General features: G+C 47.1%; 1 protein-coding gene across 2 annotated transcripts in view; it reads left to right on the top strand.

Moving 5' to 3' along the window:
- CCPG1 (cell cycle progression 1) overlaps positions 1-17138 on the top strand; it is a 387788-nt gene that overhangs the window by 50400 nt on the left and 320250 nt on the right. For both annotated transcript variants that reach the window (XM_078684863.1, XM_078684864.1), the window contains exon 2: positions 16228-16297. In XM_078684863.1, the coding sequence (XP_078540989.1) occupies positions 16238-16297 (60 nt within the window). In that variant the 5' untranslated portion in view covers positions 16228-16237. The remainder of the gene's footprint in view (positions 1-16227; positions 16298-17138) is intronic.

Here is a 17138-nt window from a genome sequence, read left to right as displayed (position 1 = left end):
TAAGGGTCAAGGGCAGAAGGTCCTGCATGGAGGCTTCGGATTGGTGCTTTTCAGAAACCAACACCTGCCTACTCGCAAGAGCAGGGAAATTAATTCATCAAATCAGAATTGCGCTGGATGCCCAGTTACAGATGTCAGAATCTAGGGTCGGTACCGATCAGGAACAACATTTGTCGTTGCCCTTGCAGCAAGAGCAGGCCAAGCATGTAACCAACTGAGGGACAACTACATTGATAACTCGATTTGTTGTTCACCCTCTCGACAGCAATGACTCCACTCTCTTAACCGATTTATTAGTGAAGATTGAAAATGTGCCACTTTCGGCAAAAAAGGGTGTCACCAATAGAAGGGGCCTTAGCAAGTTTGGGATGTTTAGGTAATTAAGGGATGGGTGGCTGGGAGGGGAGAGATCAGAATCTATTGAGCATGTAACAGGTTTCCGGGCAATGCTCGCACAACAGAAGTAAATCCCTATCTTAAAGGTAAAGAATTTATACTTTTTAAACCATTTTTAAGGAAAAGTGAGCTCAATTAAAATGTATTATCCATCTTGTAGGCTAAGAAGGGTTCAAGCAATAATTGGTGCACTTGCAAGCACGGTTCGTTTTAACTTCAAGGGGGGAGGCAGTGAGGGTGGCGGAAGCTGGGTTGGAGTGGTTTTGATTGTGTTTTTATACTGTAAAGATTTTAAGTAATCACATGGTTAATAAGCTACTTACTTACTTACTGTTGTGATCGTTTGATTATTATTATGATGCATGGCTCCATCGATTTGTTTTATTTAGGGTTAGCTGAATATCATGTGGCATGGGGATACAGTAGTGTAGCATGGCCAACAACTGGGGGTAAGACTATATTTACCATGTCAGCAGCTTCTTCTGTGTCAAAAATACCTTCTGCAGAAAGGGACAATTTGGCCTTGATGTTTGTAGATCATATTTCTGACCATTTAGTAAAATAATCTTTTAATGTTTGAGTTTTTTACGCTATTAACTCTATTTCCAGTTAAAATACCTATAGGATGCCGAATACTCCGTCTGATGGAGTGGGTATAAAAGGCTGTTGCCTTTGAACTCTTTGACTCTAGGATTGAGGAACCGTTGTGCTTCTCCATTAGGGTCACGGAATCCTGTAGAGTGGTTAGCTATCTGTCCCTTCTTGCTAGGAAGTTTTGTTTATTTTTTACTTCAAAAATATATGATCACTGTAAAAGGGATTTTTGAGAGGCTTTTGGGAGTAGCAAAGGCTGCCTGGTGCTGGCAGCAGCATTAGCGGTTTGATCTGTCTTTCATCACCTATAAAAACAAATAATATTGGTAAGATGCAGGAAGTTATAAACCACATAGGGTTATTGAGCTACTGCACATCTGAGATTAGGAAACAGAACATTAACTTCATATTTGCCCAGCCGCGGGTGCGCTAGGTGGCGCCGGACCGTAATGGCCGCCTTGGTGTGAAGCTCCCGCCGAGCCAGGCGAACTTTTAAACATCAAACCTATCCTGCCACCCTCTAAGGGCCTATAGAGCTGACCGATCGAAAGCGGAGGGTCCGCTAGTGGCACCGGTGAAGTTGTAAGCTGATCCACGGAAGATTTCGCCGTCTGCGCGCTGACTGCTGTTGAGGCGGGTCGCGGCGGACACGTCCTGGAAGCCGACCTGGGGGGCACACACTAGGAAAAGCCGAGGCTCCGGAGGCCTCACTGCAGCCCACGAGCCGGGGCAGAGGACAGCTGCTTGATTGACCACCCGGGGGCCCGGCGCTAAATAACGAGGAACACTGGGATGAACTCATGAGCCCACGGCTATCGCACCCGTTGCCCCCACAGTGATAAGACTCCCAGCCCACGAAGAAGGAAGACGCCGAGAGGAGAGTGCATAAACCCCACTGTGCTGACCCTGAGGACCGGGCTGGCTGCAGCAACTTCCCCACGGCATATAACACGGTGAGAGGGGGTGCTGGTGACCGCGAATGGGCGAGGAAGACAAGGCAGACCCCTGGGGTGTCAGAAGGGGCGCAAACGTGGCAGGATCCGCCATTTTAGGACGCCCAGGCCCCGGACACATTGATGACACAGCAGGCGCTCTCCGCATTTTACACCAAGGGGTAGCGGCTGCCTAAGGCACATCAGCCTCGCCCCCTACACACAATATACTCTATAGTGGAAGCCCCCGCACCGCTTGAGACTGCCGCATACAGAGCGGGGGGTGACTTCTCGGCACTTCAGTGACACGGCGCTGCCATTTTGAGAGCGAACCTCCAGCACAGACTGGCAGAGACCCACAGGTGCCTAGCCCCACTGCTGCACAGAGTGAGAGGACTGCTCAGGAGTCGAGGGCAAGAGGCGCCCAGCTGTCCAGTCCCCTACAGGCTACAAACTCAAGCGCAACATGGGGAAAACTGAACCTCGACAATCTAAATTGCCATTTGACACCCGAAAACCGCCCAGCAACGCCACCACGACGCAAGGCGCAGAGGCCCCCCTGGACACTAGAGATGAGGAGTGGAAGGCTATATTGGCAGGGGTGCAACGCAGCCTTACATCCATTGACACTAAAATAGACTCCATGAACACAAGAATGGACGGAGTGGTGGCGAAACTGGACAACAGTGAGGAAAGGTTGAAGGAGGCGGACCAGAGGGTGTCAGACCTGGAAGACTGGGCAGGAACATCCAGACAACACGCGCTGCAAATGGATAAACTCCTCAAAGTCATTGCGGAAAAGAACGAGGAGTTGGAGGCACGCTCTAGGAGGAACAACGTCCGCGTGCTGGACCTGGCAGAAACGACCAACACAGGGAAACTTGAAATATTTATGGAAAAGTTGCTGGTGGAGCTGTTCGGATCAGAATCCTTCTCTGCCCACATGGTCATCGAACGGGCGCACCGATCCCTTGTGAAACGTCCTGCCCGGGCCTACCCCCTCGCCCAGTGATAATGAGGTTCTTGAATTACAGGGGCAGAGACACGGTATTACGATTAGCGCGCGAGAAAGGGGAAGTGCGCTTTGAAAACACCCCTTTGTCATTCTACCCTGACTTCACTCAGCAGGTACAGGATGACCGTCGAAAATTTGCAGCAGTTAAAAAAAGGCTACAAACTCAAGGCATACAGTATATCATGCTATATCCAGCGAAACTTCGGATCCATCATAGAGGGGCACCCCACATCTTTACCACGCTGCAGCAGGCGGAGGAGTACCTCAAACATGACAGAAGATCGGCCTCCCGGGAGGAAGCCATGCGCAGACGCTCGAGATCCCACTCACCACCTTCTGACCCAGGCTGAGGACGACTCCCCACCAGGGACTGACTATTGGGAGGCGCTGCCTCGGGGCTGCTGATGGACGCTCCACAGATTGGGATGTATATTTGCTATGGCTTGTTATGGTGGCATAGTTATGTCGCCTGGCTGCTCGCCTCCGTCCCGTCACAAAGGTTCCTCGTAATTGAGGGGTCGCATATGGGTGTGAAAGTGAGGTCGAGTAGTTAAGGCGGGAGCCCCTAGTGGCCCCCAATTGAGGGCATTCCCCTAGTTTTATTTGATTATGTTGAGGAATGTTGAGATGCATTGGCCCCAGTTGGGCAGGGTTGCATGGGAAGGGGGGGAGGGGGTATTATTCTGGCTTGTTGGGGTAGCCGGAGTGGGTGTTGGAGGGTTGGGGGGGAACGGGACGGACGGACGGAATGAATGAGAGATATGAGAGTTGCAGAAGGTTGTTGGCCTTAACGACCCAAGGAAATGTAGGCAAGTATTGGGCTATTTAGATCGCCACCAGGCCCACATCGCTCTCCTCCAGGAGACCCATCTGGCTTAGGGTACCACTCCTAAGTTCGCTTCCAGGTGGGCATCACATCGCAGCATCACTACTTACTCTAATTATTCGAGAGGGGTGGCTATTTTGGTTAGGCGGGGGACCAATTTTATTGAAGGGGGAGGTGGACCCTGAGGGACGGTACTGCCTACTGTGGGGCAGGCTCAATTCACATGACATCGCTATTGTGAACTATTATGGCCCAAATGTAGATGACAGGCACTCCCTACTCACACTGCGTGGCAAACTACTCACACTAGGGTGCGGACTGGTGATCTGGGGAGGGGATTTCAACACTGTCATTGACCCAAACATGGACAGGTCCTCCGCCACAGCTGCCCACTTCACAGTATCCCAGCGCACGATGCGTGACATTGTCCTACAAGATAATCTAATAGATACTTGGCGCTATTTACACCCGACCATGTGGGAAGGGACCCATCACTCTACTTTTCACAACACCTGGGTCAGACTGGACTACTTGCTTGTCTCCAAGGGTATGACGCACTGGGTAGATAAGGCGACTCATCTAGCCAAAACTTTCTCGGATCATTCCCCGGTCGTGATCAGGGTGACACCTCCTGTAGACCTGACCCCCCTATGCTAGCTGGAGACTCAACCCCCTGCACCTTCAGGATGCAGTATTTAAGGCTGAGTTGGAGCAGGAGAAAATAGATTTTTTCCCCAGAAACACCGGCTCCGTCACTAGCCTCACCACTGTATAGGAGGCCTTCAAAGTGACAGTATGTGGATGGTGTATTTCTAAGGGGGGGGGCATCTTGCGGGACCTCAGACGGACATTAACCACACTAGAAAGAGAGCTGAAAGGGCTGGTGCGCGACATAGAGGGCATAGAGGACACACATGACTTACGGGCTCGGCAACGGGAGAAAATGTCCGAGTACATGGAAACTGCTGAAAGGGAATGCAAATTCAAAGGGAAGCACTGCAGGGCTAGAATTTATGAAGAGGGAGACAGGCCAGGGAAATCCCTTGCCGGGGCGATTCGGCCCCCTAGGTTTAGGAACTATGTCACCGAACTCCGGGACGAGCAGGATGTTGCCTGCAGATCCCTGCAGGGCCAAATGGACACTCTGACGGGGTACTATCAAAATCTTTACACGTCCCTAAGACAGCATACGCTAAATCTGGGACCCTACTTTGAGGATACTGCTCTGGCTCGGCTGGGCGACGTACAACGTAAATTCTTATCGCATGACCTTGAGGTCGACGAGATTACTGAAGCAATAATGGGTATGAAGTCTGGAAAAGCTCCAGGATCGGACGGCATCCCTATAGATTTTTATAAAACATACTATATTGGCGCCCATCCTCCAAACCGTGTTTTATGAAGCATTATAGGAAGGCACGCTTCCCACCACGATGAGAGAAGCCCAAATCCTTTCCCTACTAAAGCCCGGAAAAACCCCAGACATGTGTGACTCATACCGGCCCTTGTCACTCCTCAACAGTGACACTAAAATACTGGCCAAGGTCCTCGCAACTAGATTAAACCTCCTATTGGAGCGATTCGTGCTACCGGACCTATCAGGCTTTGTGCCCAACCGGGCCACCACTCACAATCTGAGGACTCTTCTGGCTATTATCCAGGACATTGACCCGAACAGTGACGAGGTGGCTGTCTTCTTAGACGCCGCCAGGGCATTTGATTCAGTGGAATGGGACTATTTGCTGGGCACTCTAGCGCATATGGGGATGCCGGAAGCATTCCTATGTTGGATCCGACTACTCTATATGGCACCATTTGCCAGGGTGCTCCTTAATGGAGCGCGCTCGGACTCCTTTGCCATAACTAGAGGGACTAGGCAGGTTGCCCCCTTTCCCCCGTCCTTTTTGCCATAGCTGTAGAACCCCTAGCCGCTAAACTGCGACAACATCACAATCACAGGAGCCTTATATATCCCTCCAGGCAGGTCCTGGTGTCGCTCTACGCGGACGACATCACACTCTACATTCACAAGCCACGGGAAAATCTGAACCCTGTCTTGCGGGAAATTACCAAGTTTGGTGCCATTGCGGGGGTCCAGATCAACTGGGGTAAATCCGCAATTTTTCCTCTTACTGATAGCACTCTCCCACATCCCCTAGACTTACCCTTACATTGGGAAGGGGATGATTTTAAATACCTCGGGATCCACATCACGAGGGATAAAGAAGCCTTGATGAGGACGAACTACGGGCGTGCTATGGCCAAGGTGACAGATAACATTAAGGTCTGGCTCAAACTACCCCTTTCGATGGCTGGGAGAATCTCTCTGATTAAAATGATTATAGTCCCAAAATTCCTATATTTGTTCATAATATACCCTACCATCCAGGGCCACACTTTTCTAAAACTCTACATACGCATCTGATACGTCTCATTTGGGGGGGGGGAAACAGGCTCGCCTGAAGCTTACCACCCTTACTCTACCGTATCGATATGGGGGCTTTGATGTTCCTGATTTCGAGCAGTACTACTATAGTGCCAAGGCACACTTCGCTGTGTACTCGTTCCACCCCCCCCCCTTTATGCCCCACCTGGCTGTGGAGGATGTCCACATGGCCCCCCCACCGGCTACTTGTTCGCACCCTACAAGGAGAGGGACAGTGATCCCATGACAGTTGACTGCACAATAAAAAAACATTGCACTGGCTGGCAGGGGCCGAGGGAGTGACCCAATTATATTCCCCCAGAATTCTGTTACACTGCCCCATGTTACCAGTCACCACTGAAAAGATTTGCCTCAGTTTACTCGATAAATTACATTACGTAACCTGGGGCGACTTATACCTAGATGGCAAATTCCGTACCAAGCACCAATTCTTTGGGGAGGCCGCGTGCTCCTTTATGGATCTCTTTCCCTATACCAGATTACGGCAGAGCGTGCGAGCCAAGACGCCTGAGTTCCCGACGGAACCGGCAACTTTCACATCACTACACCTCCTACTTCAATCCGATGCCCCTGTGCACGTTACCTCACTGCTATATGCCCGAGTGCGTTCGGCACCCCGGACCGTAAAATCAGGGCTAGGACTGAGTGGGATAAAGACCTGGACGTTCCGCTTACAGACGATCAGTGGGAACTGGCCTGTTTACAAACTGACGTAGTATCGGGAAGTAGCAGGCTGAGGTTAATACATTACAAATTTTTACACCGCATATACCACACGCCAGCACGCCTCCATAAGCTCCGACTTCGCGATAACGATAACTGCTCGAGATGTGGATGGAGTCCGGCTGATTTCATGCACCTAGCGTGGACGTGCCCCTAGGTTGCTGCCTTTTGGGAGGAGGTTACTAGGGGACTGACTGACATCCTGGGTACTCCTGTGCCTCTACACCCGGTCACTGCCCTGCTAGGATTAGTGGGGGATGTTGAAACACCACATCGTAAACTTCTGCTGGCCCGCCATCAGGAGGCGTGCAGGTGGGGTAGGGGTCGAGCGCCCAAATTTAAGAGCTGGATCCATGACATGTCCACTTGGCAGGAGTACTTGCACATTTATGCGGAACAACTACCGAGGAAGTCGCGACCGAAAGATATCTGGGGACCCTTGATTGCTAATCTAGCAGGGAGGCAAGGGAGGGGGGAAGCAAATGATGAGGAGCGGGATGAGAATGCACGAGATGACTGATGTGTGCGCGTGCCGGAGGATATGGGACTGTAGTGATGGGGGTTGGTTGGTGGGACTGGATGGGGGGTGCGAGGGGGAGGGGGTATGGGTTGGCATGGTGATCCTGCATATTGGGGGTAGGCCATTCACCGATCATGGACATGCACTAATCCACTGAACTATGGACTCATGTAGGATCGCAACCAAGAACTTTCGTATCTCTGATTGCTGAACTATCTATATATTTTCAAGTCGAACAAGGGGAGTTGGGGAGGGAATGTTGGGGAGGGAAGGGAAGGGGGGGATTTATATAAGAATGTAAACTGACCGTATGGGGAGATGCTGAAGCCCTGTTCATGATACCGGATTATACTGTGTTGCTTATTTTGGTAAAAAACCTATAAATAAAATAATAATAAAAAAATATATATATATATTTGCCCAGCCGCATTTCTAGACATTTAGGCAAAAACATGTTCTGATCTCTACTACATATTGTCCTATTCTGTGTAGGTATCAGTTTTTTTTACATCGGATCTTTGCTTGGTGGCGGTCGCCACTGCGTAGTTAGAGATAGAACCACATTTCTACACTTTGGCACCGTTTGACGAGTTTTTACAGAAGTTTGCACTAAAAAAAGATCATCCACCTCTGCTCTCTTCTGGAAAGTTTTGGGGTGAGTCAACGGGTAAGTTCTCCCTGCCTGGGCTCTTGCAGGCAGCGAAATGCAGTGTCTTGGGGATTAGGGCCTCTGGGACACTCCAGCCATCAGCCCTGTGAGATGGGGTCCCTGGGTCTAGTGGATGGCAAGGGGAGGCGGCCTCCCCCCAAAAATGAGGATGGGGTGCTCAGGGCCCACAAGAGGGTTAGTGAGGGGGGCCCATGCCCCCCAAAAACATAAAGCTGCCTGAGGGATGTGGCCCTCCGGACCCTTGAGAGGCTCTCGGGAAGGAGGAGGGGTGGGGAGGTGGGGGATTCCGGGGGGGGGGGGTGGCTGCATGCCCTCTTCCCCCATATAAGACTGCATGCCCTCTTCCCCCATATTAGGCCATATAAGAAAAATAAAGTGAATCTGAAATGAACAGAGTAGGCGCTCATTTCACATACACTGCTCCAGCTCAGGTGCACCCCATAATTTCCTAGGGTTTTTTAAAATAATATTTTTAATTCATGGTGGTTTTCCTAGAAGAGACAGGGGCACCACCAGCCTTTTGTAACGTCATGTGGGTTACAGGGAGTGCAGCAGCCTTCAAGCATCATTAAAAAAGACAGTCTCCTGGGTCATTGAATTCATGACCCCAGGAGCGCTTAACCTATTTTTTAAAGTGCTCTGAGCTAGATCTGTATGCTCTGGAGCAGGAGTTCAGTTCCCAAGTGGTTGGTACTATGGCTGCACTATATGGCCGCACTATATGGCCTGAAAACTGTTAAAAAAGACTCAGACATGTTAATGCTTTATTGAAAATATTTATGGCAATCGCTTTTATTAAATATTGCAATGCGTGAATTTATTAAATATACATTTGATGATAGTTATTGTTGACTTTTTGTCAGAGGCTATAGGTGTCCTTTATATGCTTATGTGTTGATCACTTGATAAAGCCAATAAGCCCACTGCTTTTTGTATTCTGACCCTTTGACAAATCCAGTGGGTCTGCCTTACTTAATATGAGACCCTGTACATTGTTACGTGACATAATCAGCCGTGCTGGGCCGCAGGGGGGTGGTTGCTGTGCACTGCTAATTACAGCACATATTATGTCACTTATAAATTGTTCTATCACATCATTGATAACATCACTGTAGCATCTGAAATGACATTATTGATGACATCACTGTGCATGACAGAGGTGTGAGTTATAGTTACTTGATATAAATATAACTGGTGAATGTTAGTGTTTTTTTAATATTTAAAATGGTATGCTTTAACTGACTCACCTATCTCGAACATCCCTTTAACCTTTGGTTGTTTCAGTGATACATACACCATGTACAAAAAGGAGAAATTACCCAGTAAGAAAATGTATCGCACGCTGCTTAGTAATAAAACAAAAGTAATGGTTCACCAGCAGATTGGTGCATGTCAGGAGTCTTTGTTCCTTGAAGTCCATCCATCCCTCTGTTATTTCCAACTGTGCCACTCTGGGGTCTAATGTTGTGGGTGTATGAAGATTCCTGGCCAAGGTGTTTGTTTTGTGCCGGAACTGAGTGATAAAGTGGCAGGACCACACTATATGATAAAATGATCCTTGTCTGTTTCCCAAGCTCACCTTTGTCTGTTCCCCAAGCTGATCTACTGCCATGCAAGGGAACTGGACCCTAAGGAGAACGGATCAGGCTTTGGAACAGAAGTAGCTGTATTAAAGGTCACTGATTTTATCAGTACCACCCATAACTAGGGTGAAAAAGCTGTACCTTTTCTGCTTGCTCTCTTGGTCGCGCTTGACACCGTATCTCATAGGATCCTACTGGCGAGACTTGATGGTGTGGGGATTGTGGATAGAGCATGGTTATGTCTTAAATCAATCCTTTCTAATGTGTAACACGTGGTTTACTTCCCTCCTTACATCTTGAGTTACAGGAAAATTAGACGTGGCGTACTGCAGGATTTGGCATCAAGTGCCACATTGTTTAACATTTATATGGCGCCTCTGAGAAGTTGAGCCTTGGGTTCTTAATATTATGTCTTATGCTGATGACACACAATTGATGCTTGCTTTTTGGAACTTGATGATACTGTAGTAGCAAATGTTCAGGATTGTCTTACGGTAGCCACCAACTGGATGCACAGTAGTTGTTTGAAGCTGAATACAAACAAGCCTGAGATTGTGGTATTTTGGCAATTCTGCTTTCCTGGACATTATAAGATTATGACATAACGGTTTAGGGGGGCCTATGCCGTGTCCACGGATGACTTGGTCAATATCCTGGGGATAAAATTAGACCAGGATTTATCTCTTTACCTCGAGTGCAGACCCTGACTGCTACTTGCTTTTTAATTCTGAATTCATTAGGAAAGACCATAACATTTCTCCAAGGCTATATACGGAAAGAAATCATGCCTGCACTGATCACGGGCAGATTAGATTATGCCATTTTCCTGTATCTCCGGACTCCAGCAGCTCTGCTAAACAAACTCCAATTGGTGCAGAACGCAGTAGTATGCGTTATTTTGAAAACCTCCATAAGTCAATCCCTTAGTGGGGGTATTACTCATGGAACCCTCCATGAAAGAGGTCCTTGTTATTTCCAGAAAAGAGACCGAGCTTATGTACCCAGCAGTGCACTTTGTTCTGCCAGTCAGAGACTTGTATATACTCCTAAGATCTCCTAAGTCAGAGCAGGGGGTAGATCTTTTTTCTGTTTGGGCTGCTAGGTTGTAGAATACTTTACCAAAGATTTTATGGGAGATCCAAGAAGAAGACTCTTTTACGTCCAGCCTCAAAACCTTTTTTTAGAGAGAAGTAGTCAACTTTACCTGGTTAGCTTAGCGCTGAGAGGTTCCTCGGAAGCAGCTGTTTATGCTCTACATGTGGCTCATCATTCATTCATTATTCCTTATAGCTTCACTATACCCTTCGGACCCAGTTGGCCTAGCATTAGTTTAGCCTCCAGTGAGTTGTATTCCGGTAAGCCCTCTAAATCTGTGACAGTCTAATGTGTAGTGGATCAGTAGGTATCTTTAAGATTGTGATTTAGTTTAATATAAATTCTTCAGTTAAGTGTTGAAATGAGACAATGCAATTCTTTGCCCATGTCATCCAGCCTGCAGATACCTATTAAGTCTCAGACATGAAAGGCCACAAAATGTCACAATCTTGAGCCTAGTACCTGCCCACAGAAGGGTTTGATCTGTAAGCTTTTTAATTCACTTTATGCGAGTCAGTGCAGTCTGTCCGCACAGGAGTGGCGGTATCGTAATCTGTCAGTCATGGGGGGCGGCGTTATGTAGGACCACCGGCTTAAAACCGGCCTTTGGACCCCAGCAAGTGGGTCTCCTGTAACAAGACCTTTTCCACCAGGCGCTCTGCTTCCATCTATCCGTCCCTGTGATCTACTTCTTCTAAGTCGGTTTCTTCCTCTTGCACGTTGAGGGCCATAGTTTGGACCCGCTCCCAGTCCCCTTCTCTCCAAGAGTGTCTTTTCTATGTGTCCCCTTCTCTCCAAGAGTGTCTTTTCTATGTTTTGCGATGGCCTGAGCTATGGTCTCTCCTCTAGCCAGCTCCCAAACTCTTCTGGTGAGTCAAAGAAGTGTAATTTGTCTTTGTAGATCACTTTCAATTTGGTTGGGAAGAGCAGCATGTATTGTATTTGTGCAGATCTGAGCTTGGCTCTCACTGTGTCGAATGTCTGTCTCCATTTCTGTACTTCACTGGAGTAGTCTGGAAATATCAGGATGGTGGATGATTCGTGTTTGAGTACTCCTATTCGCCTTGCTTACCTAAGGATCATGTCTCGATCCTGAAAATTCAGTAGGCAGGCAGTAAAAGTACACCAGGTTTCCCTCCGGCAGCCACACTGTAAGAGCTCCAAGTGCTCCGTCTATCACAAAGCAGGTGGAGAAGTTTTCATCTATAATTGTGGACGGGAGCCACTGTCCCATGAAGCCCAACATGTTGGCTGCCTCTGCTCCCTCGGAGAAGTCCACCAATCTTGGATTGTTTCGCCTCACCTGGTTCTCTGCATCATCAACCCTCAAGAGCTAGTTTTTAGTTACAACTTTATTTCTCTGTTGTCTTTTCCCATGAACTGTGTAGTATCTGCCAACCCAGACACTGTGCTTCTGTCATTCACTCTGCCACATTTCAGAGATCCTGCTGTAGCAGGATCCGATCCTGTCCGATCTAACTTCTCCAATCCTGGCCTCCAAGGCTGTTGTGGGCAACTGGATCACATTTATGAGGGCTGCGTTGTCTGGCAGTGTGAGTGGTATTTCTGGGTTTGGCATACTTTCCACCACCTAAGTGTATTTATTTGTTTTATTTTATTTTAAAAAAAATTCCCTTTAACAGCGCAGTTTAGGATCTTTAGTCTTACACCATTGTGTGGTACCTGTACCGACTCCACCGCATCCTCAACTGGTGGACGTTAGTAGCTTCAGGCATATTAACCTGAGATTGCCTTTAACCGCCTCTTCTGCTCAGACCGGTGCCTAGGAACTCCTTTATTGGTGACCAAGCAGCAGGGGTCTTTTGTTGTAGCTAACATTTTTCCCCTTCTTGATTTTAACCACAGGCTAAGAATGTAATCATTGCGTCTCTTGCACTGTCAGCCTTTGGAACTAATTTCACAAGTTCCACGAAGTGTCCCCTTGGGGGATCCTTACCATTCATTCGCTCCCCCAAACTTCGTCTCTTCAGACCAATTTCTAACAGCGTTATGTTATGCCAGGAGTTCATTGGGACAGTATACATCGTCGCACCATGGCAGTTGCAGCCCCAACCAGACTGACATAGTTATCACAGCATTTGCAGCCACAACCGTCCTGGCATGTTCATCTCCACTTTTTTTTATTGTTTCTGCATGAAAAATCCTGAGAGACTGAGTGACTTTCTTCAGAACATGTTGCTCCTAGTATTGGTCTCAGGCATTCATCTTTCTCTTGGATATGTCTGGGGGCAGTGTCACAGGAAGTCAGCTGTAAGTCCTCAGTGGCTAGTATCTTTACTCTTTCATTAGTGGTTCATCACTCGCCCGGTGGGAGACTACTCCGGTGACCCCCCCCCCCCACCCCCCCACCCCCCAATCTACCCCAGGTTCCAAGGGTCAAGGAGTGTCTTCTGCCGGTGGGTCTGCTCTTGATTCCTCCCACATCTCCGGCTGTAGTGTGTTTCTCCCCCTTCGGTTTCCTTCTGTTAGGCCCCCGCCGAGTCTCACCTTATTTTGTTACTCTTCAACTCCGGGCATTCCTCAGGACAATTCTCTATTTCACACTGCTCTAATTGTCCCAAAAAATAATGATAATGAATGAATACCATACTTTTACTGGTATGGGGATTATCATTGGTACCAGCTTCAATTCAGGTCCACATGCAATTCGAGACTGTTAGTCATACTCCACCTTCATTACTCCCTTCATAGTGGGTATGAATGAAAGGCTTCAGGGGCCCACATGATGCCAGCAGACACCCCTCTTCCTAGACTCACATGTGTTATGGGAGTCATTCAATACATATGTATGCAGTGCTTAAAATTTAGATAGGAGAAACTGAGAGGGAAAATTAGGGCAACCCTTGCTGTCCCCTCCCAGCCAATAACATCATGTAAGCCCTTGTTGTGAATTTTTTTGTGTGCATGTTAAGCTGCCACTGTTGCAAACCTAAGGTGTGCACTTCTTCCATGACACAGTGTTTTTTCAGTTAGGCCTTGGTTCTGTAGTTCTACCAAGATCACAACCGGTGTCAAAATGGGTCCAAACTGACCCGACTCCAAACAAGGCAGTCACAATGCCAAATGGGCTGATATGTTCACAAAGGCAGTTGAAGCTCCAACCTGGCCAACACAATCACCATGGCAGTTGCAGCCCCAACCAGACTGCCATAGTTGCCACAGAATTTGCAGCCCCAACCTTACTGGTGTGTTCATTTCGACTTTTCATTGTTTCTACATGAAAACTCCTGAGAGCCTGAGGGACCTTCTGCAGAACATGTTGCTTCTAGCATTGGTCTCCGGCATTCATCTTTCTCTTGAATATGTCTGAGGGCAGTGTCGCAGGGGGTCAGCTGTAAGTCCTCAGTGGCTAGTATCTTTACTCTTTCATTAGTGGTTCATCACTCTTCGTGTGGGAGACTACTCCGGTGACCCCCCCGCCCCCCAATCTAACCCAGGTTCCACTGTTCAAGGAGTGTCTTCCGCCGGTAGCTCTACTCTTGATTCCTCCCACATCACCGGCTGCAGTGTATTTCTGGGGTGCTAAGGCTGGGTCAGATCAAATCTCCCCCTTCGGTTTTCTTCTGTTAGGCCACCGCCAAGTCTCACCTCATCTTGCAACTCTTCACCTCCGGGAGTCTGTGCTTCAGCAGATTCGAAGCCCGAGCACACTCCATAGCCTCTGGGTCAGGGATGCTTCACTTTCTGTCTGCTGGACGTTCCCGTCACTTTCTTGACACTGATCTGCGTTGCGCAGGTGGGGAATCCGACCAGCGTCGCTCTCAGCCCGAACTGGACCACATCCCTCACAGCAGCGACATGGTGCCCTGGGCCAGGCATGCCCCTGTTTCCCCGTGCTAGTCTCCACTGTTCATTGATGAGGCCGCACCGCCTAGGGACCGACACTCTTCTCGCTCTGCGGGCTGCACCAGGGTTTTTCTGACTTCGGCATGGACTCGTCTGGACGAGACATGGACTTTCCTCATCTTACTGGTGCCCGGTTGCGGCTCCGGATCCCCGCTCTCTCCCTTCTACTAGCGGCAGGGCCTGGCGGCTGCCATTTTGTCAAGACTTCTCGCCTCTCTTTCGAAGCAGTCTCCGCTTAGCCATGGATCTCCTCCTGGCCCTTCAAGATTACTCCAGGTACTTGTTGCACACCCAGGATCAATCAGGGGTGGTTTTGGGGTTGATGGGGCTCGAGTATGCCAGATTTGTGCAGGATATAGTTAGGCCTTGGCGGAGCTCTGTACAAGCACGTCTACTGCGCCATCTTGCTGGCCACACCCCGCAGGCTATTTTAATTTCTAAGAATGGTTTTCTGATCACAGTGTCTTTTTAGGGGGCTTTTATCCTGCCTATCTGAATTCATGTGCCTTACTGCTTAACATTAGTTCTCCTTTCTCTTTACTTCTTTCTTCTTAATTTCCTTATTGCCTTTCCATGGGAAATTTGTGAGAAGTGTAAAAGTATTGAAGAAGGATGCGGTGGGGATTTTTAAAGTTAGATTTGCTCAGTTAATGGTACTTGTGGGCAATCATCATTTTAATTCTTTCTCTTATTTCCCACCAAGAAAGATGGAATAGTTTATTGGGTAGTTACTTCACTTTTACTAGCTTTCCCCCCCACATTCTCCTCTGTTGTTGCACAAATAGTTTAAAATGTTTTCAAAGATAATGTTACCAAGTAGAAGAAACAATGAAGACTGAAAAAACAAGATTTGTAGGGTGCACAAATTAAATTGAGTGAGGTATTCAGTTTTGATCTTGATATATTTGAACATATGTATCATTATTAAATTTTGTTCGCAATTAAGAAGACTGTAGAAGGAAACCTATATATTTGATGCTCAAGAGTGCCTACAGTCAATCCGATTTTATTGTATATTTTGCTACCTATCATACATATAATGGTGAAACTAAATCACTTGGAAAAGTTCTTTTAATTACTTGCAAATGTGTTTGATTCATATTTTTTGTGCCAAACTTGATCTACAGACAGTAATTGAAAATTGTTTCTGCCCACAACTGAGTGTAATTTCCGATTTGGTTTGTACATTTTATTGAATGCTTTGTCTAGCATTAAAATGTATAATGATGGTAACTTGATTTTACATAGTGCGTCCTGTCATGCACCTAGATTCAAGCAGATCACAGCAGATGTCAGCAGCAAGTGTTTAGTCTCTGAGCCATTTTGTCCTAGTACAGGGCTTATTTCACTAGACTTCTTCTGTGGATAGTTGTATCGTACTATCAGATAGATGTGGCATTCTCCTGAATTTTCAGGATACGACATAAAATGATGTACCGTACGCTGTCTCCAGTGTATAGGTTACTTGAAGTATATTTATTTTATAGCCTACTATAGCTTTTAAATTGCTTTTTTTATTAACTTAAAGCTCAGGCTATTTGATATTTTCTTTTTGTACAGGTATTCAAATATGTCTGGGAACTCAAGTGACAGTGAATCCTCCTGTGGCTGGACGCTCATTAATAATGAGGTATGTTTACTACAGTAAATCTCTTGTAGGCAAATTACTCCCAGTGAATTTTATGAAGCTGTGTATTATTTATTTTCTAGAGTAGAAGTGCTGGCCATTTGAATGTTTCGATAGCATCTTTAATGCTCTGTCAGTGTTTGCATGTCTGTTTTGGTTAGTACATGAAATAGGTTAATAAACATAGAAATATGTCTTTTCTTAAAACTTTGATAATGTTGGCCATTGTGGTGATCAGAAATGACCACTATCATTGAAATTGATCTGTGGTAAAATATTCCCAATTGCTTTTGACAGTAGTTCTCTTTTGATTTGAGATGATTATCTTGAAGTAAATATATTATTGTAGTTCAGCATCTTTTATTTTAGCGTAGCGATATCAAGTGTTTTCCATCTTTGAATGTTTTAGGCTAACAGTGGAACCCTTTCACAGCCAGCACCTAACCTATTATCGCTCTTAAAATTATTATCCCTTCTATGCTTACAAGGGTCCGTGTGCACACCGAATAGCACCCACCGTTATAATGCTTATTCCCCTCAGGAACTTGACAATTTAAACCAAAAAGCAAAGGTGCACCACATAGCAACAATAGAGCAAAATAGGAACTACTGTAAAGTCCATATCCAATAGAAACACGAGAAGAATTCCTCAGTTTTTTCTCCCGTTATTCCATTTTCATGAAAAAAGCACACACAGTACAGTTGACGCGTTTCGTCCTAGTGCAGGACTTCTTTAGGGCACTAGATGAAGATCAGATGTCTTCATGGGCTGGGGAAGAACTAGAGAAAGGTACTGCTCACAGCTGTTTACTTCCGGCAAAATATTTATGCAAGATTCTTTAAG

The sequence above is a fragment of the Lissotriton helveticus genome, chromosome 3_2 (assembly GCF_964261635.1).
Source record: "Lissotriton helveticus chromosome 3_2, aLisHel1.1, whole genome shotgun sequence".
Lineage (NCBI taxonomy): Eukaryota > Metazoa > Chordata > Amphibia > Caudata > Salamandridae > Lissotriton > Lissotriton helveticus.
This window is presented reverse-complemented; position numbering and strand designations above follow the sequence as displayed.